Source organism: Mercenaria mercenaria, chromosome 5, assembly GCF_021730395.1.
Source record: "Mercenaria mercenaria strain notata chromosome 5, MADL_Memer_1, whole genome shotgun sequence".
NCBI lineage: Eukaryota > Metazoa > Mollusca > Bivalvia > Venerida > Veneridae > Mercenaria > Mercenaria mercenaria.
Window position 1 is genome coordinate 68,326,523 of NC_069365.1, and position 24,014 is coordinate 68,350,536.

The window sequence follows — 24,014 nt, forward strand, 5'->3', positions numbered from 1 at the left end:
TTTTGACAGTTCCTGTGATATGCAGGCTCCATAACCTCAGACCCCCTTTCTAAATTCCAGTTTGTTTAGTTCTGCCCATTGTTTTCTCGTTTAGGGCAAACTTATTACTTCATCTGGGGACCAAACGCCGCTTTTCATGGAATTACACGCCACAACCCGTGTATCATTGAAGGTTCCATGTTCACCGCCGTTTGAATACATCTGCGCATGTCTCTAAATTGCCTTTTGTACTTTTAGCATGTGTATATGTTGAGTTCTGCTCAACCCGGGGCTAGTGGGCGTGGACGGTAGCATGCATTTCCACTACCGTCCATGAACAGGCTCAATCAAACCGAGCCTGCAGCATTTTCGTATTTGTCGTGTTGAGCGACCTGTGAAGTTTCCACTTTTTCTATTTTGTCACTTTAATTGACTCTTAGATAGTAAAAATGTGTAGTGGATAGCTATACCTACATATCTATATTGTAACCTCCTAGAGGTACTTGAATATATAAAACCATACATCAATATATATTACATACTCGTTTCTATTCCCCGTTAAATTACACTGATACCGGAAAAGTCAGTATTTTTCCATATACTGACGCCTGAATTTCATATCGGGTGCGTGACGTAATTCAATGTGTGTCGTTGCACTATTTTTTCTATTTTGTTCAGTATTGTCAATCCTATTCAGGCTATTGAACATATATATGATATTTACATAATATTTATTCGTGTAGATGCGTATGAAATAAAAAGGTTATTATCTTTGCATCGGGAAATATGCACTCGTTCTTCAGCGGAAGAATATTGCGCTCCTAAAGTCGCGCAATATTTCCCCTGAAGAGCTCGTGCATATTTCCCGATACAAAGCTAATAACCTATCAATATCCAGGGTATATACATACATTTACATTGGCCAAAATAGTAAACTATTCTAAATTCGAACATTATCCAGCAATAACCTCTTTCCAAAATCTAGAGATACCCAACCAACCCGATCCTGGTCGGACACATAACTATACATTCATATAAATTTTGTCTTTATTTTTTGCCATATAGGATGTCATTGTCATTGAATAATCCACTGTTTAAACCATATTTCCCGTAATTAGGGTTTCCTTGATTTTTCTTTAAATATAAGTGAAAATAGTTAGCATTATACACTTACACTAAAGAACTCTGATGCTTTTTAGATTTTCAAAATATCTTGATTCGGTTTTGAATTTATAGTCAAAACAAGTTTTATATTTCAGTCATTTTTGATACCATATTTTCCACATATATCAATATTTACGTATTCATAAAAGCTTCAGGATAAAAAACAACATTGTCATCCAAACATTTTATGAAATTTCTAAAAATATAAAAATGGCAACATTGCCCGATTTTCACAACGTGGAAATCCATGTTGGTCATAAAATTGACCTTATTAAAGTTATTTTTAAAAAATCCGAAAAGATCTTGCTATCGCTGCCTTAGACCTTTAGAACGATACATTTTTAGTTGATATTAAAATCTTGCAAAATAAAGGCGAAATTTACAAAAAAAAAAAAAAAAGAACTGATACGGATTAGGCAGATCAAACAGTAACTAAGGAAATGAGTTCATATGCCATACAGACACTAAACAGGAAAATAGCGCAAAAAATGGTCGCAAAATGGCGGATTCAAATACTAGTAGGCCTTAGCTTTTTGCTCTGTAGAGCTACTTTCCTTATTTTCTTTGCATTTTGTTTTTGCTGAAATCATATGGCATATCTATGCTTGACATGTAGGTATCATTTTTATAATGAAATAATGACATGACAAATTTTGTCATGGACACTTAGATCATACACCACCACTACAATGTGGGGTCTCATGATTTAGCTGATTTTGCAGTTTGTGTGTTTGACTGAAAATATTTTTCTTGAATAAAACATGACCCTTCACTTTTCTATTAATTTTTATTCAGCACTGACAATATAATATTCTTCAAGAAAATGTAACTTACAGACATCTAAAATAGAACCTGATGTGTGCTGCCGCCATTGGAAATATGTCAATTTTATATAGATGATAAAGAAGAACAGCTATTTAGTGTGTTATAACCTTATAAGAAAGTTGTCGCCGTTTTACTGCTTCCTGATTCGACAATGATGCAACGCTGAAATACGCGCATAAATACAAAAATCAAGGGTTCATCAGTATATGGACGTCAGGGCTAAACCTGATACGACTATACGTATTAGAACTTCCTGGCTAAACCAATCAAATTGCTTGTACCAACAGATATTTGAATTATTTGTATATTTTCGGACTTTATCATACGTCTCTAAAGTTAACGTCACGACGTCATGAAAACAATTGACGCCGTTCATAAGCAACGAGAGATCATTTAAGGAGGTAGGTTACCTTGATATTTGTAAGTGCGCATGTCCAACCGGAAGCTAACATGACGATTTACGACGACGTTTACGACAAACTAAATGTGTTTGTATATCCATTCTTCTGGAAATAAATCTTGAACCTGTCTCCGATCTTATGTTTAATGGTTTAATAATGCAGAAATAATGAATGAATTGCCGCAGAAACGCTTCAAAACATTGTTGCCTTAAAATGACGTCATTGACGTCATGACGTTACGTGTCAGTTACCGCGCAAAATTTATAGCTTTTATTTTGAAAGTACGTTATTCTGTGCTTTTTCTTTATTTGAACTATTTTTAAACAGCCATTATTTGTTGAAATACTTTTTATTAGTCTTTTGCTCTGAAAAATGATCAATATTTTGCTTCTTTTATGTAATTATATTGAAATGTTATGCGGAATGTAAGAAAATGGATGATGGTAACTGATGTGATTGGGAATATAGTTGGCTGAAAGGTAACTTATTACGGTCATTTACAAATAAAAATTGGGCAGTTTGATTTGTTATACCTATTTCCCAGTTTCCGTTGATAATTTGTTACTTAAATACTAAAACTAAGCTCTAAAATTGTTCAAATTTCAGTATAAAATTGTGGTGTCTTGAATTAAATTGATGTTACCATGGAAACGAAGCCCGTGACCTATATGTCTAATTGTAAAATTCAAAAGCGTTGACACTGGTCTATTTAAGGAACACAGCTTCGGCTTTTTATTTTCATTTCAACAATATCTATGAGAATAATAGCAGCATGCAGAACGATTTTTCAATAAAAATGTCAGACGACGGGCACTGCTGTAAGTATTTTAAGCTGTGAAATTTGTTAAATTAACTGCAGTTCATACGAAAATATTACTTACGTTAGAAATAAGATGTTTTAAAGCTACATTAACAAGAAAGATAATTTTACATAATATTTTTTTATAAGAAATTACGATAAAAAGCAACATATAAGCTAGTTTAAACATCTCTGTTGTCATGGTTACTCTAAACGTTAAGAAAAACATAGTACCATGTAAAGATCTTGGTATTTTGCTAATCATATTACCCAAATATTCCATGTTGGTCAATAACAGAATGGCACTGAAGCCGTCGAAAACCCCGTTTTCATACATAATTCTTGAAAAATGAGAGAAAATGCGTTACCATGGAAACACGAGCCCCGCGACATATACATTTTAAGTTTTTATTAGAAAGCTAATGCGCATACTAGTAAAACTATTAATTATGCAGACTTCTACGGATAACAATGAAACCAAAATACACTGAAAAGTGTTAAATATCCGTATTTTCCTTCTTCTTTCTATATAAAATACCTTAAGAGGGTCATGTACTTCAAACCTGGATAAAAATTGTACTTGAAGGGACAGAGATAAACGGAACTGATATTGTAGTAGTTAAAACATTAAATTACACGAAATACAAAAAATCACTGCGGTTCAACTAATTTGAATTTACCCTGGTAACAAGGTAACCTACCTCCTTAAGTGAAGCGGACAGCGCTAAATTATTCCAAATTTTTCATCATGAAATAATTATGGATAAAGAAAGTACTGGATGTTTTGCGTGGATTGTAAACTTTAAGCAATCCTGTAATGAACGGGTAAGTCGAAAGCGAGAGCATAGTTGCATGAAAAAAGATATTTGAGAGTGAAATAGGTATTACTGAAAGTTACTGCAAATTGCCACTAAATTAAGATTTAAAAAAAAAATTAAGAAATAATTTATGAAGATATCTTTTAATATTGGCAGAAAATAACATGGACTTTAGTTTTATCAGTCACCACATTATATATAATTATCACATCGAAAGGTGCATTTTTGTTTCCAGTGGGCCAGATTCAGAAATCGTCTCCGCCGACGATTTTATGCTCCTAGGGGTCAGACGATAGACCCATCAACAATTGTAAACGAGACTGGTACCATGGACATGGTTATTACCAAAACTTACAAGACAAACAAAATACTACCAGAAAGCTTAGCTGCACCAGGGACAACTGCAAAAGGTTTGTGAATTTTTGTTAAGATAATGAAAATACAATGTATAGCATAAAAATTTAATGAACACATTAAATGATTTATATAATAGTTTAGATTCGTAAAACTAAATACACCTTTTTTGTCAGTACAGCCTGTCCAGAGTGGCACTCTCTTAAATGATTAAGCAAAAACCTCTCTATAACAACATCATCAAAATTTCCCTCAGCTGAAATATTCTATCAAATTTACCTCTCTAGAACAACAACCTCTACATAACAGTCAATATTTGTATCTCCCAAAGGGTGTTGCTCTACAGAGGTTGCACTGTAAGTGCAAATATGAAGTAAATACAATGCTGTTTTGTGAATTCTATGCCGTAGTTTTGATAGAAACGCTTGTGTGACTATTTTATAAAGTATGACATCTACTGTGTTAGCTACTGTGAAAGTTTAACTATGCCATATATGAAATTCAAGCTTAGCAAAGAGAGGTTCGTTGGAATTGTTTACAAATATCAGTCTGATGAATATCTGAAATTTTCACATTTGATTTTCTTTTTTTTTGCAATTTACTATAGTGTAGAGAATATTTTAGAAATGAAATGAACGACAGAATAGGATCGGCAAATCCATGAATCGCGCTAGCGATCAATGTTTAATTTGCCGATCCTATTCTGTCAGCGGTCGGTTATCAGTAAGCAGCGCTGACGTAAATTTCGAGCCTTTCCTTTTGCTGTTCATACGAAATGAACGTCAAAAGTTTCAATGGAAAAGAATAGGGCGAATGTAAATATTCCCATTTAAATATCATAACAGATGAGTAATTTATTTGTTAATGAATGCATATTCTAGCATAAAACTGCTGTTATCGTCACTTTTCGGGGGTGTTTTAACAGGAGAGAAAACGTGTGTTTACAGAGAGATTCTCGCGCTCACGTGCTGTTATAACACCTTTTTATATATGCGCGATCCGTGACAAAGCGTACACGTTTTACGGCCCCAAAACGGATAATTCAAAAGGAATTGACGTCAACGTGAATAAACAACGTAGACTTTACCGCGCATTTCATGGAAATTCAATGACGTTGAGGGACAATATATTCATTTACCTGGTTTTCACGCGTTTTATGCTAGAATAGCGTTAACGCATGTTCTTTTCGTGTTATAACAGAACACGATAAGAATCCCTCGGGAATCGTTGGTACCCTCGCCCTTACGGGCTCGGGTACCAACTAGTCCCTCGGAATTCTGCAGATGTTATAACACGAAAAAACATGCGTTATCCCTACACGATACTATGTTAATATTTTGTCTTCAGAATGTCCAGAAGATGTTGTTACTGCACCAGCTACAGGAATTAATGAAGGCGTTGAAAAACTCGGTAATTCTTTCACTAATTCTTCTTTAAACATATTTGAAAACTTTGTGTTTAATATTATCTTTTTATGTAAATTTTGAGTTTATTAATATATCATGTGATGATCCACTATACGGAATGAACGGTGTTTGTATCTGCCCCGTATACCAATTTCCCAGCATCCAATGGTTTGTACCACTTATGATGATACTGTTAGGCCTGCTTCAGACCGGTTGATAAAATTACGTTTGCCAACAATCATCAGACCTCAAAATAAAACTTATTTCATTTAGTTCTAAAACTTTTATCTCTTTTACAGTCGGAGAATACGTGACCGGTATCATAAACAATGTTGCACGCACTTTGTGCATGGAGAGACAGGCGTTGCCAGGCAACACAAATGTCATCATGGAAAATTCTGCAGACAATGTTTCTCTGTCACCAAGTATCATCAGCCGTAAGTTTAACTTGTCATAAGTTAAGTCTATACAGTTAAGTCTGTTTTATCCAACATCAAAAGGTACAAAATGAAAGTGTCTGGTAATACTACGGTTCTAGCAAGCTACCTTGTCAACTCTGCTCTCCTGTCTTTTATATGCTTGTAACAGAATTTATATCTTTAGAAACTGTAAATCATTAATTCTTAAAGATGTTAATATCTTTTTCATAATGGAAATTAATGTACAACAAATATTATAACAGAATTTATAAAGTATACCTTTTCTATTAACATCTAAAACGTTGCATGCAATCCTAAACGAAATATAGAAAAATCACTGAAATCGTGATAATTTAAGACGTTGATACATATAATATCAATTAAAGACAACGTGTCCCATGAAATATGCAAAAATGCCTATAAGAAGTATTAAATACATTTTTTTACATTTTATTGTTTACAAAACATTCCGTGGGATATCTTTGATAAAATATATGTCCGTTACTACAGAAATCGCCAACATAGCAGTGGCAGAAAGCCTATCCAATATTGTATTAGAATCAGACGTCAACCAATCCGCCATTCACAGAGATATCAAAGAATTTATGGGTAAGTAATCGGTTACTTTTAAAACGCGGCATTAAAATAGCAAGTATTAAAAAGAAAGTATTTACTTAAGCTATTTCCGTTACCCAACCCTTCTCCGTTATTAGAATAAGATCATCATGTAAAATAAACAATGCTGAGAAAGATCTTTTCATGCTTTAAAAACAGAGAACTTGTAATTTCTGTTAATCACAAAACAAACTGTCATGAAATGATCACGTATACATGTTTTCGTCTTATTTTTAATGTTAGCTAAATTTGGTTTCTAGTGCAAATGACTTTGAAACTGCTGGAGAGGAACCTGATGATGGCCAACCTGCGGCAAGATTATAATGCAAGTATATTGTCGTTATCAAATATTTTCACATTTTAACAAATTTAACTTTACTCGTAAATTACATTGTACTTTTCAATGGTATATATGTTGTGTATCTACCGAGTTTGATTTTTATAAAAAAAACCACAAAAATAACCAGTCTTTGCTGAACATAACTATTATATTCCATTACTGTATAGTTACACTTATCAACGCCTTCTTTTCTTTATTTCAGTGCTGAGAAGGACATTAAAATACAAGTGTATTTAGACGAAGCTGATTTTTTAAAAATATTTTGCAAACATTTTCATCGAATCACATTTCCACATTGTTTGTGTGAGGTTCTGAATTTTATTTTTTGCAATAAAGTTCATAGAAACTTCGAGGAAAGTGTTTGTTTTGACTGAACGTATTGTTTTATCGTTTTCTTTCTTGAAAATCATTTTGATAATTATACATCTGTACTACATTTCTGATATGTTGGCAATTAATGTTATTATGATACCATCGTTAAGATCTTGTAGATCTGATCATTTTCCACAGTCTAGCATTAAACCGTGGCTTCTGTCGTTTTCAATGGGTGCTTTATTTGGAGAGTAAACTTATGTTAACAGAGAGAATCTCACTCTCACACGCTGTTAATTCCACTCGAAATTTACATCATACGCAGTAGTGCTCTATACACAGTGGCCTAGTTGTGGACTACGAAATTTGAGATCGTGAATTTGGGATCCTGCTCCTTCTAATACAATCAACATTCTGATAAGGGCCGTGTGTATGGTATACACATTTCTTTCTTTTCTTATAAATGACACAATTAAACGGAACAATTGTACAAATAAAAATACGACAGGGTTAAAGCAAAACAACATATTTATCAAAATTATTTTATATTTGAAATATTATTGACATACTGTAGTATTTAAAACAAATGTTTTCTATTAAATGAACTGATTATACGGAGGACAACATATTGTACTTGTAAAAATTGATATTATTATGAAGAAAGTACAGATAAAACAAAATACAATGGAAAGTAAAAAAATCTGTTACAAAAAGGTACCATTTATACATCATGCAAATATGGCACAAACAAGTTCAGAGTGTAAGCTAACCGAAGGCTAGCCAATAGGAAGGAAACTCACTTCTGTAATGGAAATTAAGCCAAACCTAAGACCATGGCTCCTATAAACAACTTCTCAGAAACGAGACGACGAAACTTTAACTTGTCAGCACATCTGAGGGGACGCGGTCGTAATACATTTGGCGTAAATGGTAAAATGTAGTCCATTTTATTTCTTGACGAATACAATATTACATGGGAAGCAGTATAGTCATTGGTGATACATAATTACTTGGTATATTTCATAGAAATCAACACTTTAGTGGAGCAAAAATATCTGCATCTTAGTTTTTCAGTCTTTATAAAACACTAGAACACATATTTCTAAATTGGCATAAATGTTTCTTGCCGGTACAACATAATTATAACGTTGCCCTGGTTACTGATTGGAATATTGGTATCAGTCCTATTGTCTCCACTGAAAATAAAAAAGTAACAGAAACATTTAAGAGTTTATTTTTTCTATCTTACTACGTTTATATTTGAACTGCAAGTTATAAAAACGTTATGACATTCATTTCAGACAGCAGCTGTTAATTAATCCTCTATCAAGCGCAATACTGGCGAGTCGCATTCCAGCTGTCAACGAAGTTCTTGCTTATGTAACTTTGTTGCCGGTTTTCAATGTCAGTATAAGTTGAAAGCGTACTGAATAGATTTTTTATTAACTTCCAAGCAACAAACATACGCACGCCGAGTTTTGAGCAAAACAATATCCTAGCATACTCTGACCTCACTCATTTCATATATGTATGGATTCCTACAGTGAAAACTTACTTGACCCTCTATAACCCTCGTGATCATAAAACAATTCAATGTTAACAAAATCAGTTTATCAAGTTTTGAAGTTTTCACGTAAGTGGTCTTAATTAAAGTGATGATATTGTTCGAAGTTCAGAGAAAAAATCATGAAAGAAAACAAGGAGGTATTGTAATAAAGATTTAGTATCTTGAGATTTTTTAAAAAAAGAAAGTGTTATCAAGAAACAAAGTTACAATCAATTATCAAACATGTTTAAAGGATCACGCTTGATATCTTTTGAAACTTCCTTCTCGTTTAGTAAAGGGAATTTCTAGTTTCGAACATTTTAAATTTTAAGGCAATTAAGCAAAATTGTCGGCCATGATGATTTATGTATCAATGTCAAAACATAAAAATGAAAACAAACCCATGGTCTACGCTTTTCCTGACAGAAATCACACTCCTTTTTACAGACTCCACACACATCTGACTTACGAATAGCTTCAGGGACGTAGAACGACGTCACTTGGTCGGCTGTGAAAGAAACGGTTATGTTATTACAATGAAATTTTGAACATTTATTTTTTATTGTACAATGCCTCTCTCTCCCCATTTTTCGCTAAAACATTTCATCACTAGATTAAAAGACTTCATCAAATATTAACCTGGTTCAAACTAGAAACTCACTATGAATGTTGAGCAGCAAGCACAGCTAAATATCACTTTACACATTTAAGTGACATTAAAAACACGTTTTGTATTTAAAACATACAGTACTGTTTAACCACAGAAACATGTTTATTCCATGTTTGCACAGATACAGTTTATTAATTATATGAATATATCTTCAGGGTATTTTGGCGGCTCTACTCTACTATCCTTTTAAAATACAAATAAAAAGAACACTTTACGTCCCACATAATTAAATTTTTACTATGTTCCCAGTTCAAGCTGTTAAATATCTTTAGGTCAAATATAACAATATTTATAGGTTATTACATTTTTATCAAGAAATATGCTGGAGAACTTATGTTTACTTATAAAACTACTTTCATTTGACTTTCGAATTTTTGTTCAGATAACACAGTCAACGTTCATAATTTTATTTGAGTTTCTGGATTTGCTGACATTGAGAATACAATTACAATGCATTGTTTCTGGATGCAGTGTTTCTGGATATATTGACATTATCAGTATAAACACGTTGCAGAGTCTCTTGATATATAGATCTGAACTTGAGAATACAAATACACTGCGGTGTTTCTGGATTTACCGACTTAACATTGAGAATACAAATACACTGCGGTGTTTCTGGATACACTGCGGTGTTTCTGGATTTACCGACTTAACATTGAGAATACAAATACACTGCGGTGTTTCTGGATTTACCGACTTAACATTGAGAATAGAAATACACTGTGGTGTTTCTGGATACACTGCGGTGTTTCTGGATTTACCGACTTAACATTGAGAATACAAATACACTGCGGTGTTTCTGGAATTACCGACTTAACATTGAGAATACAAATACACTGCGGTGTTTCTGGAATTACCGACTTAACATTGAGAATACAAATACACTGCGGTGTTTCTGGAATTACCGAGTTTCTGGATTTACCGACTTAACATTGAGAATACAAATACACTGCGGTGTTTCTGGAATTACCGACTTAACATTGAGAATACAAATATACTGCGGTGTTTCTGGATTTACCGACTTAACATTGAGAATACAAATACACTGCGGTGTTTCTGGATTTATCGGCTTAGCATTGAGAATACAAATACACTGCGGTGTTTCTGGATTTTCCGACTTAACATTGAGAATACAAATGCACTGCAGCTGTGTTTCTGGATATATCAAGTTAAAATTACACGGCTGTGTTTTTTAATGTATTGACTGGACATTGAAAATACATTTTTTTAATATGCTGCACTGGGTAATGATATATTGAACTGACATTTACAATTCAAATACACTGCAGGGGAAAAGCCTTAAAGGATGTACTGACTTGGAATCGAAATTACGAATACACCGCACTGTTTCTGGGTATAACTACCTGACATTGAACATACAAATACACTGCAGTGATTCTGAATGTATTGACCTGATATTAAAAATACAAAAAAGTCACTGATGTGACTGTTAGAAATTTACTTACTTGGCTCATAATAATCATACACTTTCACTGGGACAGGTTGTGCTCCTGCGACAAGGTCTGATCTCTCCATTGGTACTCTGAAGCACATTTCTTTCTTCCCTATCTGTTAAAAACATTCGAAAATGCAAAGTTATGCAAAAAGATAACCAATGACCACAGCTTAATTTTCTAGGACCAAAGTAATCCCAACTAAGTGGCAGAAATTTAGAATTTCTATTGTCCTCAATAGTATTTGTTAACTCTTGAATTATTTTACAGTTGTTTACATAAAGTCGAGGTGTTCAGTGTCATGACAAAGATTTCATCCTATGATTATTTACATCAATGTACATATTTGCCGATATTATTTCATACGTTGTGAGTAATTATTTTAGGAATTGTACTTTTGTACTTTGTACTCTTGACAAACTGCGCAAACAAAGGTCCCCTTTATCTCTCCCTGAGTTACTGGGCAAGAAAATATATCTTCTGGTACATCCTATATTACGGGACAATAAAATGACTTCTTTTGTCAGTCCCTGATTTACTAGACAAACAAATACATCATCTCGCACACCCTCTTTACTGGACAATAAAAGTAGCCATGTAATGCCAGATTTACTGGACAATAAAATTAGCATTGTAATGCCAGATTTACTTGGCAATAAGGGCATCATTTTTCAATCTCGATCAACTTATATACCCGTGATAAAAATGCAATAAATTACCATATTAACTAAAAAATCTATAAAAAAGGCCACTTTGTCATTCCCGATTTAATTATTATACAATAAAAGACTTTTTGTCACTCCTGATTTACTAGGCAATACAAGATCTCATGTGACACTTACCTCGTCTAGATACAGAATAATTTTCTTATCACCATCTTCTATACGTTTGAGCATTTTATGTTTACTAATTCCAGCTTTGTCTGCAGTGAAACCTGACGGGTAGCCTATCTCTATCACTGACATACCAGCTGCACCTTCCTTAAGATAACTGCAAATATCAAAGCACATAACTCTATCAATAACGGCAACTAAAGAATTATTAGTACAGTTAAAATTACACTCGTAAAGTAACTGTTACAATGGTGTTATTTACGCAAGCAATTATTACATACTCGTATATAAACTCCATTGAAACCTGAAACGGTAATATTTTCCATATTAACATTCAAACTTCATATCGGATATGTGATATGTGTTTGAGACGTCAGTTTCATGTATGTAATCGCCTTTAAAAGTATTTTAACGACGATATTTTCAATTCTACTCCGGCTTAAAGAACAAATTTATATCATTTATATAATAATTATAAGTATAGATACGTATGTAATAAAATGATAATTAGATATGCATCGGGAAATATGCATTTGTTCCTTCGCGGAATGATATTGCGCTCCTAAAGTCGCGCACTATTTACGCTGAAGAACTTGTACATATTTCACCAAAAAAATCTAATCACCTATAATTATTTTATCTTGACGGAAAAAAGATTTTTAGCAAGAACTGACCTGGTACAAACTTCAACCACAAAATGATCTATAGATTCCTCTGGAATTGTGATCTTTGAATAAAAGCTCGGTTTATCGTCATCCCGATCGATGTTATAAAACACTGCCACCTATAAAAGAAAAAAATATTAAATTGTTTCATAATGCTAACATAGACATAATGCTAACACAGACTTGTATTTAAAGGTGGTCAATCACATTTATTCAACATTTTTTACTTTTTGTATATTCTGGTAGAGAATTATTTAAGGAACAAAAAGACCGATTGCATAGACTCAGAGTTAGATTCCTATTTGAAATGTATATTTTATTATTTTTATAAAATTTTGTAATTACTCCCCTTTAATATGAAAGTATATAAAAAGCTGGGTATTTCTTTTTATTTCGATACAATGTCTAGTTTTACATTTGCATTTGATAGACATATCAACTATTGAACAATCTGAACCAAAATGCAAGTTTTAAAGCTGTGTGTAGCTTCTGAATTCATTTATTTCCAATCTATCTTGGTTGCGCAACCAAGATAGGTAAAGGGAGGTAATAATAATTTTTCAAACTTGCGTTTCTAATGAATTCCATCTAAATACATAATTTTTAATGCACATATTTTACAAATATTTTACAATATGTCTAATATTTATACATTTCCTTAGGCAAAGTATGTTTATCAAATTTATACTTATGATAAAATAACTCTATCTTGGTTGGGCAACCAGGATAGGAAAATTAAATTTTAAAAATACCTCCAGTGAAAATCTTATTTGTATTCAGTGTTAAGTGAACATAAATGAGTGTAAATGATCAGATGCTAAAGTTTCGAACAAATCCGTTACATGGCCAAAATCTGATTATCCACCTTTAACTCACAACTTCGGAACTTTTTAAACCTGTAAATGTACATTATATGTGGTTATTTGCCATTATGATTTAACAAAATCTTTGGTACAGATCAGTACTCTGGTATTTTACCTTGTATATGTAAATTGTTTCCTTTCTCTATTTAAAAGAGACAATAAAAGATACACATGCAGGTATATATAAACATGTACCAACATTGCATAGATAAAAGTAAGTTACATTTATTACCTCTACCAGTGCAAGTCCTGTGCCATTGGCAACAATGTTCACTTCAGATATATCGGTAGGAAGCTGAAAAAAAAGATATATATTTGTGTAAATCCGTGACACTTATGTAGAATTCCAGATGGCCGTTTGATATTGTATGCGACTATTTTAGACAAGGCCTTTAACTAAAAGTAATCAAGTTTATAAAAAAGATCATTTGGATGCATAGAATTCAACCAAGAATTTTTTTACGTGTTTCTTATTCCTTACGCATTTCCCATTTTAAACTTTGAAATTAAAAATTGTTACCTCTCGGCTCTGTAAAACCAGTGCGTTGTCATTAGTTACAGTAAACTGTTCTCGCATATTTGATCCTGTTGGTCCAGTTACGATGACATTTGCGTTGAAGTCCTTTGAATATACTTTAGCGGCTGTCTTTGCCAATGCTTGCAGAGCAACAATCGTGTCCTTTAAAAGCAAACACTTTCCACATTAGAAATGACACTTATACATTTTAAAGATTCTTTTTATCACCACAATAAGAGTGTAAGTTCCTGCAAGTTTGGAGAAACGATTTCTTGCTCGAAGGATTAAATTGAACAACAAGCAAATACTAGTATATATTTGCCCTATGTTTTCGTGGAAACATGTGAAATAATTGTGAGTTATTATATTAAAGTGAAAGAAAATTAAATAGAACGAAGATAAGGCAATAAACTGATAAAAGATAAAAAATAAAAGTTATTTCAATCTGTCCAATCACTTTTAAAGAACAATTCACTTGCGTAGAAAAAAAGCAAGTAAATAAAAGGAAATTAAACGATTTGACGATAAGACAATAACAGGACAAATCATAACCTAAGATTTGAATTAGTTTGTCCAAATTTTAGTGCTTTAAATTCAATTGGACAAATGAACGCAAAGCAACCTACCTGCGTCGAAGAATAGCCACCATTTGGATTCCTCTGGCTGGTCAGCCATTTTAGAACCTGGAGGCTATCGTCATGGTTATTGGCAGCCGTAAGAGCCAGTTGGGCATAGGCAGTCAGCTCAATATTCAACGCTTTGCCCTTGTCCTTCTCCCATGGATTGAGGTCAGGATTTGTCGGTGCTGTAGCTTTCTTCCAGTATTTCATTCCACCTAAAGAAAGAATGAGACAGTTGTCTCTTGTATTTACTGGTGATTACTTTATTGAAATATTGTTAAAGCACATTTGTATTGAACATTGCAATATTTGCATTCTTTACATGAAGAACGAATGGGAACATTTTATTATATAATTGTAAGTTTGCAACTTTATGACCATGTCACTCGATTTTCATTTTAATTAAGTGTTTCAAGTAAGTGCTATCATGATGTTCAGTAAAAACCACAAAAGTATCGTTGAACAAATAAATAGTTTGAAATCAGAGCTTTACAGCAAAGTCGTTGAGGTCATATGGTACAAAATGCATAAATGTAGATATAAGTACCCTCTACTGTACTCATGGCCTGGAGTTTATCCATTGCTTCTTTGGCACGAGGACTTCCACCCAATGTAAGGACATAAGCTATTATTGCAGTTTCATATATATCCGTTGTCAATGGTAACTGATCCTCCAAGAACTTCATTGCTAATTGTACACTATTGTTTATTTGAGCATCGACCTACAACAAGAATTTAACCATTTATTTTAATAAAATACCGTGGTCACGCATAAATTATTTTTATATCCATTCTGTGGCCCTTGTTACAGTAAAGGGCTGATCTTTAATTTAGCAGTAAGTGAGGAAACAGCATAAATGATATTCTATCATAAGCAACAACTAAAATACTGATTATATTCAATAAAACGAGGCAAACTAATGTAAAGCTAGTATACTTTTTCTTCTTTGGAATGTGTGGATTATTTTCCATATTTTACTTTTATTACGTCACACCGTTGATGATAGGTTTTGAAAACTTCGGGGCTTTTTATGGCGGACGAAAATACACGAGTGCTCTTTCAATCAAGAACAGGCACCTGAATACAACCACTAGTATATTGTAAACCAGCTAAATTTGTTTTTTATAAAATCGGACTGCAGTACAATAGTATCTGTCTAAGGGGACAACAGCCATTTTGAGCACAGTGACGTCATCTGTTTTTGTTTTCATTGGTATGTGTTGCTTAGTGGGAAAAATATGTGCAATACTTACCCTCTCCACTACTCGAGCTTCCAGTAATGCTGCCAGTACAAAGGCTGTTAGAGACCGTTCACCAGCCGTAGAGCCTCCCTGAAAGGTAGTATTTTGAATTAACCAAACTGTTTATGATTAGTTATTTGTGTCTAGTGCACTTAAATGTACTCCGCTTTTCTGGATTTCTCATATATGCGTATGATGATAAATTAAATGCATTATATCGTTTGCATTTGTTGGCCAATAAAACCAAAAGGGCTTGAATGTTTGAAACATTAAAGCATTTAAAAGTCAGCAGTGAGCAGAAGCATGAATGCAAATGCAATCAGTTTCAACAGCACATTTTTTTCGGCAACAGATAATAAAATAGATGTTCCACAATGCAGTAATATTCAATATAACTTAATGCTACGTATATCGAGCTTCCTAAATAAATAGCTTCTGAATTCACTTTGACTCAAAATCTTGGTCTGGATTATTTGTTTTCACGTGCGTACATTCAAGTATGCCCTTATAATGTTTCTAAATATATGTTCTATTTTGTCCTAAATTAGGTTTTCATCGACCTTTACCTGCATTTCTGTGTGAAGAACACGACCGGGCTCCGGGAACGAGCCGTTCTCGTTCTGATATTTAAGGATCCAAGAAACAGTCTTCTTAATGACGTCATCATCGACAAAAATATACGGCTTTGCCTGGACGAAGGACTTGAGAACAAATGCAGACAGCCTACAAATGATTTCATTCTATATGTTATGAATAAATAAAAAAACTATATTGATAAACGTCTAAAGTAATGCACAAGTGTGTTTCCCTTTCCGTAAAATTATTCATAAAGACAATACTTGTAATCTCGAGTTTGAGAGGTCCTTTATATTTTATACAGAAGTTATACGATCAAACTGTAGAAATATATTTTCTCGCTAACATGGATTCGTCAGAGTAATGCTTAGCACTATGATATGTGTTTCTTTGTCATCACTCATCAGTGGTCCAAGAAATGTTATATGAAAATTAAACATTACATCGTTTGGCAGTTTCATCAGAATCTAAATATGTTATGACTTTACACAATATTAGCTTACCACATGCTTCCTGATTTATCACTGTTTCCAAAAGCACTAAAAGACCCATCATCATGCTGGTATGTCAATTCACGTTGATAACCTGTAATGTATAAATATGAATATTTACATGATCACACACAATGCACAGAATTAATATAGAACAACACACAGTTGTTAAGGGTTAGAGTCATGATCACTGTTTTTATACGGTATAAGTTTTGCTGGAGCTCCTCCGCGGAGATATTGCGCGACTGTTGCAGCAAAATATACCTCCGCGGAAGAACAAATGCATATTTCCCGATGCAGAACGAATGGTCTTTTTGTGGCATATACGTTTACTCTTATCAAATTGTTATAATTTATATAAATATTTTTAGCTAAAATAGTACGGATCATATCGCCATTAACGTGACTTTTACGAGGGGCGTTCAATAAATAATGTTACTCCGTGTGTAGTTCCGTAACCGGTGCTTATTTTTTAATGCGGGTTTCGGCACATTATAGAGCAATTTATTGGTTACAAATAGCCATATGAATGAAAACCATCGGTAGATTCAAAGTAAAGATATAATCATTTGAGTGAGGTGTACTCAGGTATCCTAGACCATAGCAAAAATAACTATAAGTTAGCTTTGTCCTGGGCAACCATGGTCTCAGAAAAATAGAATAACTTGTAAAAACACAAAATTCTATCATTTTTCTACGTAATACAGCTAATTATGATGAGTTTGAGTTCGTTTTTAACTACTTATTGCGTTTTTCATTTTACAAAACAGCTGAAATATCAAAACCCAAGGTTGATACCATCTTGAATTAGTCTCGAGAGTGATTAATCAAAGTTGTAAGAACTTGTTTCGCAATCGAGAATTAAGAAATTAGTATCAACTTAAAATAAAAGATTTTTTTTCAACGATGAACATGACGTCTGGCAAAACTGAAGAGGCTTATTGTACTCAACTTATCATTTTTCGAGTAAAAGTATTCACACACAATTTAATACTCTTAGTGTTATCATTTTTTTTATTTTGGTTTTCAAATGTTTATGTAAAGATGATGATTTGTTTCAACTGTTCAAACTGAAAATTGAACTACAGTTTTAGTTGTTGAATAGTAAAATCGAGGAATTCCATATTATAATCTCAACATTTTGGACATAAAATGGTTCAGTATACCCGAGTACACCTCACTCAAATGTTAATATTTTTACTTTGAATCTACCGATTTTTATCATTCTTTTGGCATTTTGTTTCAAATAAATTGCTCAATAATGTGCCGAAAATCGCATTTAAAAATAACCACCGGTTACGAAACTACATACGGAGTAACATTACTTTTTGAACGCCCCTCGTAGCTCGACGATAAAAATTAAGTGGCGACAAAAATGATGTCACTGGTCAGATATGAAAATTACACACCACAATCAAAAACTATTGACGCCTCAGGTCCTATTGTAAGTATACGGTGTTAACGTAGGTAATATGTATATAGCTTTTAAGATGAAGGCAACTTGTAATTTAAACAACGGCAATTTCCAAGACCAAAGCCCATTTAAACTAAAATATACAGATGTTTACAAAGTGGATATGTATGACAAAGTAAAACATACTAACAATGAAGACGGAACGTTAAGCGATAAAATTCCTCGGTCAGTGGCAAAAACACAACTTGGTTGCAAAAATCCGGTAAATTGTTGTTATCGGTGATAGCATAAAACTGTAATATACCTTTTATCATAAAGTTCTTTGCTTTTTGGAATGTTCCTTCGTCCAAGTTGTTGGTTGTGGTGAGGTATTCGGTGATAAAGATGTTCGGAGCGAAATTAAGCATGTTTTGTTCACCACAACCATATGGCATTTTAAGTAGGGAATCCAGGCCATTTATACTAGGTCCCATTAGATCACCTGTAATATATAATAAAATGAAGCATATAACATGTTCTTCGAAGAGTATCTTATATATAGTTATGTTTTCAATAAGAGAAAATTACGTTTACCTTTATAATAAACGTTATAATAAATCAAGAATTGCTCAGTATTATAAGGAATCTACACTTATCTGAAAATATCTGTCTAGTAGATGTCAAAAGAAATATCCAAATATGATCTTACCTACTACAGTGACGAGAACTCTTTCAGATCCTTTTACAGTTGCCATAGGGAATGAAATGGGAATTGTGGTGCTAAAGTTTGGGGTTTGCTTGAGATTGATCAGTGTTGGAATATTGTATTCGTGCGGTGTTCCTTCAGGCTAGAAGTAGAAATTGTCATATACTTTGGTTAAATGGTACTATACAGAAAACATGTACTATTACAAAGTATACACATTTGTTACGCGGCATGAGAAGAAAAGGAGGCGAAAAGAATAGTGCGTAAATGATGTAAGAATGTATCTTCAAAGGATCATTGCAAAAGATGTTTATCAAAACTTTTCAACACTTTGCTTCGAGTACACTCTAGTTTGTAGTTAAAAGTGCAGTTTAAGAGACAACATTACGATTAAAATTTCAATTTTAGAAACCTCATATTACGGTTAACATTTCAGTTTTAGGAACTTCACATTGAGGCTTGCTAATATTTACTCACACGAGTAATATTTACTTCCAGAATTATGCAAATTTCCTAATCGTTCCAGGTTAATCACTGGACATTGTGATTTGTTAGCTGAAATATTTACCTTTACTAAGAGTTGTTTTTCAACGGCGTCTGCTGCATATAGTGACTGTGCATGAGCTTGAACCTTGATTTTCCCGATCTTTTTAGGGATAATAGGGAAATACACTGCTGCAGCTGAGTTAGGCTCAATCTGTTACAAAAAAGAAATATACTTGTTAATTATTAATTTCTTTATTGTACAGCAGTTTTCCTGAATTTGTTGTGTTGTGATATATGTGTCCAGGAGTTACATACTAAAGTCAATGTGCGTCACGTTTTCAATCGAGATGCTTTCACCGACCAGGACATTATATGAACACTTACTGAAAATGAAAAATGAAACCTATTACTTGACTTCTAATATATCTCAAATTTTTCAAGGGAACCAGTAAAAATTCGAATACGCATTTCAACTATTAACAATTACGTTATTCATATCTCTAGCCAAGAATGCAGCAATTATTATGCACCTTTACATTTTCGCATTTGATATGCAATATTTACTATATATCTGTTTTAGCATGCATTTCCACTACCGTCCATGAACAGGCTCAATCAAACCGATCCTGCAACATTTTCGTTTTTGTCGTGTTGAGCGACCTGTGGAGTTTCCACTTTTTCTATTTTATTATCACAGCAGAGTTGTTTGTGCCGTGTGGCGGCCGTAAAAAGTCTCCCCGTACATTCAATCAGGGCTGTTGTATTTCGATCTTCTCAGATCGTTCAGCACGACTTTTATGTCGTGGTATTGGTACTTTTTAGTTTATCAGCTTGAACATTTCGGCCTGGGTGGTTCCAATACTCCTGCTTTCATAGCTTTGGGTATTGTATAACCACCCCATCGATATGGTGCCTGCTTTTTAATTTTGTCTTTTGGCAGTTCCTGTGATATGCAGGCTCCATGGAATTACACGCTAGTGTACCATTGAAGGTTCCATGTGCACCACCGTATGAATACATCTGCGGAGATTTCTAAATTGATTTTTGTACTTGTAGCATGTGTAAATGTTGAGTTCTGCTGAACCCGGGGCTAGAGGGCGTGGACGGTAGCATGCATTTCCACTACCGTCCATGAACAGGCTCAATCAAACCGAGCCTGCAACATTTTCGTTTTTGTCGTGTTGAGCGTCCTGTGGAGTTTCCACTTTTTCTATTTTATTTACATTTTACAAACTATAAGCCGCTGTCAGTCCTGAAGTCTCTATCGTCGTAAAATCTTGTACTCCGACCTTTTTGTATAATACTGTATCATGTTGTTGTTTAAATGTATGTGTTATTATCTACTAAGATGTAATAAATCCGGTTAAACAAACCTTAACGAATCTGGCAACATCAGCTGAGTAAGTGCTTGTCCACCATGAGGTTATATGAATGTTTTCGTACTCTGGATTTCTTTTGAGAAGTACATATGCCTGAAATGAAAAAAGCGAATGCTGGTTATACTAAGGTCTTGGTTACATTGAAGATTAAACTATGTAAGCGAACATATCAACTGTCCCTTGTGGGCATACTGTTAATGTAACAAAGTGTTCACAAGACCACACTTTTATTTTTAACAGACTTTGAAGATTTATCATTAGATGTTGGCCAGCTCTCACTGTCTAGAAGATACATTTGTACGCTAATGTAAATAAATTGTACATAAGGAACAAAGTAATAGATAATCCTAAAACATAATCTCATACAATCTGAAAGTCAGACTGTCAACTTTTTAAAAAAAGTATTATTGGAAAGGCAAAGTTGTTGTTATGTTAAATCCATCTGCTAGGATTTCTTAAATCATTTAAAGAAGTGAAAGAATTTTCAAAATTGGTTTAAGAATGAGAAAGTTATGAGCATTTAAATATTTTTTTCAAAATAGCGGCCATTTTGTTTTCATGGCAACAAAAAAACAAAATGGCGGATTTATTAAATTTCTAAATACATATTTTAACTGTATTTACTTATTTCTGTAAAATAATTTCTCTATAGTTTCTCTACAGCTATAATGAAAGAAATTACCATGTTTTACATCTTATACTCAAGAAACATATAAGATTAATCTATTAAAAAGGTTATTTGCTAAATAAAAAAATTCAACAGTGTGTCAATGACGTTATAAACACACTAAAATGGCCGCCTCCATAATCGGCCATTTTTTAAAATTTCAAACTGCCATATCTTTATCAATAGTGGTCCGATTCCAAACATTCTTTCAGCATTATGAAAGGTTTGAAGATGGCTTTCATATAAATTTAACCTATTGTCAGGCTTTCCTTGCCCTTTAACCTACAAAAAGCGGAAACGGACTGATAAAATATTTATTAAATAGCCTATACTTGAAAGGTTCTGTTAAAATACTTACTTGCGAACAACGGAAATGGACTAGATCTATAGTCGCAACGTTTTGATAAATGTTTATCTAGGCCTAAAAAATGTTTGTTTCCGTTATCTCGACCTACCCTAAAAATTTGCCGCGACCCTAAATATCTTTATAGCGTTGGGAAAAAAAATCATTAATATTTTTTTTTATACTTTTCAAGGGAAGTTGCTCTTTCTTCATTGTAAAAAAGATATTCTAAAAACAAAAACTTTTCCTACCTACCTACCCTACTTTCTTGGGGCATGTTACCGGAAACAAACAATATTTTTTTAGGCCTTACAAACAATGGAAATGGACTATAAATGAAACTTTCTGGTGAAATATTTATATTATACAAACAACGGAAATGGACTACAGCTGAAACCTTAAATTCTGCTAAGACACAACGGAAATAGACTATAGCTAAAATTTTGACTTACAAACAATGGATATGGACTATAATTGAACACATTTGCTTGCAGTATAACCTTCTCTCCTCTAACCACTGAGTACGGCAGTTGAAGACTCACAAAGAAAGGCATAAATGTGTTTAGCTGTGAAAATAAATAACATGGCGATATTATTTATATGTATATTGTAGATGCAAAAGTAAAAGAATAAGAAGAGCATTGGTAGACGTATGAACAGATGTAATGCACGTAGCATGTAGCGGCTATAAATAAAAAAAATTCTGTTTTTTTAATCTACTTGGTGTCACTTGCTAAACAGGTACACTTTCTAAACAGAGAAGGATGGTAAAATCAGCATGGCCATCAAACACTATTAAAGTACCACTGTATACTGAAGTTCACGAGATTTATACTGTAGAAGAAGGCGCCATTGTCCACGTCATTAGCCAAGTGATTTGTAATCTTATGTAAAGTGTTTTGTATATGGAAATGATCACGTGATTTATACTCGCAATTGGTCGCGTAAGTTACAACCGCCTTTTGGCAAGTGTTTTGTACATGCAAACAGCCTCATGATTTATACACACCACTGGCCACGTGATTTGTTTAAACTGTTGACCACATTTTTTTTCTGTCAAATTATTAGAATCGTTGAAACATTTAACCCTAAGCCTACTGGAGGCAAATGATTCTGCCTTTGCGACCAGTGCAGACCAAGATCAGCCTGCACGTCATGGTCTGCACTGTCCGCTTTCCGGTCTGTAAATTTTCATTGAACACCTCTTTGAATAATAAATGGTACTGCCCAAATTGAATGATGGACCAGTCTATTTTTAGAAATTTAGCAGGCAAAAGGTTAAAATTGGTTACCTTTGCGGACGACTCTGAAACGCCTAGACCAGAAGATGGGTGAACTGCAAAAGCTGTGGCAATCCAAGATGTAATTGTGTCGGGGACAGTGTCTTCAAATACAACTGTACCATTTCCTCTGTAAACGATACACAAAAATGTATTCATCCGATAAAATGAGAGATACTTTCACATTTGTAACTATTGTTAAGGAAACGGTTATATTCAAAACATGCCTTAAAAATTAACAGTAGAAGTGGGCACAGGTGTTGTAAATAACCATGAGTATACTGATACGGAACGAAATCTCTAACAACTACAAAGTCTTTTGAAATTACTCGTAATTAAAATCAAAAGCATTCATTACACAGACATTTATCACATCTGTCTTACTGCTAAATGAACGTACAACGCATCTTGTGATTTCTAAAGCCAAGTTTCCGGGAAGAGCTTTCTTACTCTTGAGGGTTTTGCAAGTTCTGATTTTGATACAAAATTGCTCTCAACTGATTTACTGAACTTCCTTGTTGTTGTTGGTACTGCAGTCATCATTACCGTGCCTCGTTCAGCCATCATGTAATCAACATACACCGCTGTTGAAAGAGAGACAAGGGTATACGTACACATATACACTCGAAACTCGATATCTCGAACTGGCTTATCTCAGAATTCCGGCTATCTCGAAGACATTTTCATGTCCCGGCACACTGAAATGTCATTTCAAGTCGAATTTCGGTTATTTCGAAGTAAAACGCTCGATTAAAGTTCGAGATACCGAGTTTCAACTGTACTTTGACAGACGAGAGTGGTGCAGGTATTGCATGATGACCAAAAGTATGGTTTTGGAAATCACACATGAT

General features: G+C 33.6%; 2 protein-coding genes across 3 annotated transcripts in view; one reads left to right on the forward strand and one right to left on the reverse strand.

Moving 5' to 3' along the window:
* Window positions 1-3,879: 3,879 nt before the first annotated feature.
* Window positions 3,880-7,477, forward strand: LOC123559105 (uncharacterized). Its single transcript, XM_053543826.1, has 7 exons — window positions 3,880-3,993; window positions 4,222-4,396; window positions 5,688-5,750; window positions 6,046-6,183; window positions 6,676-6,774; window positions 7,041-7,105; window positions 7,323-7,477. Exons 1-7 carry the CDS (start codon window positions 3,928-3,930, stop codon window positions 7,326-7,328), a joined length of 612 nt encoding a protein of 203 aa, XP_053399801.1. The 5' UTR covers window positions 3,880-3,927; the 3' UTR covers window positions 7,329-7,477.
* A 465-nt stretch (window positions 7,478-7,942) lies between these two features.
* The window catches only part of LOC123557515 (CD109 antigen-like), a 35,543-nt gene continuing 19,471 nt past the window's right edge, over window positions 7,943-24,014 (reverse strand). For both annotated transcript variants that reach the window (XM_053543828.1, XM_053543827.1), the window contains exons 19-36: window positions 23,176-23,293; window positions 22,336-22,449; window positions 20,868-20,966; window positions 19,577-19,705; window positions 19,012-19,150; window positions 18,628-18,804; window positions 16,922-17,003; window positions 16,409-16,565; window positions 15,855-15,932; window positions 15,148-15,322; window positions 14,607-14,815; window positions 13,984-14,142; window positions 13,696-13,758; window positions 12,610-12,719; window positions 11,945-12,092; window positions 11,115-11,217; window positions 9,380-9,486; window positions 7,943-8,628 (exon numbers count right to left, since the gene is read on the reverse strand). In XM_053543828.1, the coding sequence (XP_053399803.1) occupies window positions 8,617-8,628; window positions 9,380-9,486; window positions 11,115-11,217; window positions 11,945-12,092; window positions 12,610-12,719; window positions 13,696-13,758; window positions 13,984-14,142; window positions 14,607-14,815; window positions 15,148-15,322; window positions 15,855-15,932; window positions 16,409-16,565; window positions 16,922-17,003; window positions 18,628-18,804; window positions 19,012-19,150; window positions 19,577-19,705; window positions 20,868-20,966; window positions 22,336-22,449; window positions 23,176-23,293 (2,179 nt within the window). In that variant the 3' untranslated portion in view covers window positions 7,943-8,616. The remainder of the gene's footprint in view (window positions 8,629-9,379; window positions 9,487-11,114; window positions 11,218-11,944; window positions 12,093-12,609; window positions 12,720-13,695; window positions 13,759-13,983; window positions 14,143-14,606; window positions 14,816-15,147; window positions 15,323-15,854; window positions 15,933-16,408; window positions 16,566-16,921; window positions 17,004-18,627; window positions 18,805-19,011; window positions 19,151-19,576; window positions 19,706-20,867; window positions 20,967-22,335; window positions 22,450-23,175; window positions 23,294-24,014) is intronic.

Coding starts and splice junctions, on each gene's coding strand:
- LOC123559105 (XM_053543826.1), top strand. CDS start 3,928: ATGGATAAAGAAAGTACTGGATGTTTTGCGTGGATTGTAAACTTTAAG. Junction 4,397..5,687: donor ACCAGGGACAACTGCAAAAG/GTTTGTGAATTT, acceptor TTTTGTCTTCAG/AATGTCCAGAAGATGTTGTT. Junction 6,775..7,040: donor AGATATCAAAGAATTTATGG/GTAAGTAATCGG, acceptor TTTGGTTTCTAG/TGCAAATGACTTTGAAACTG.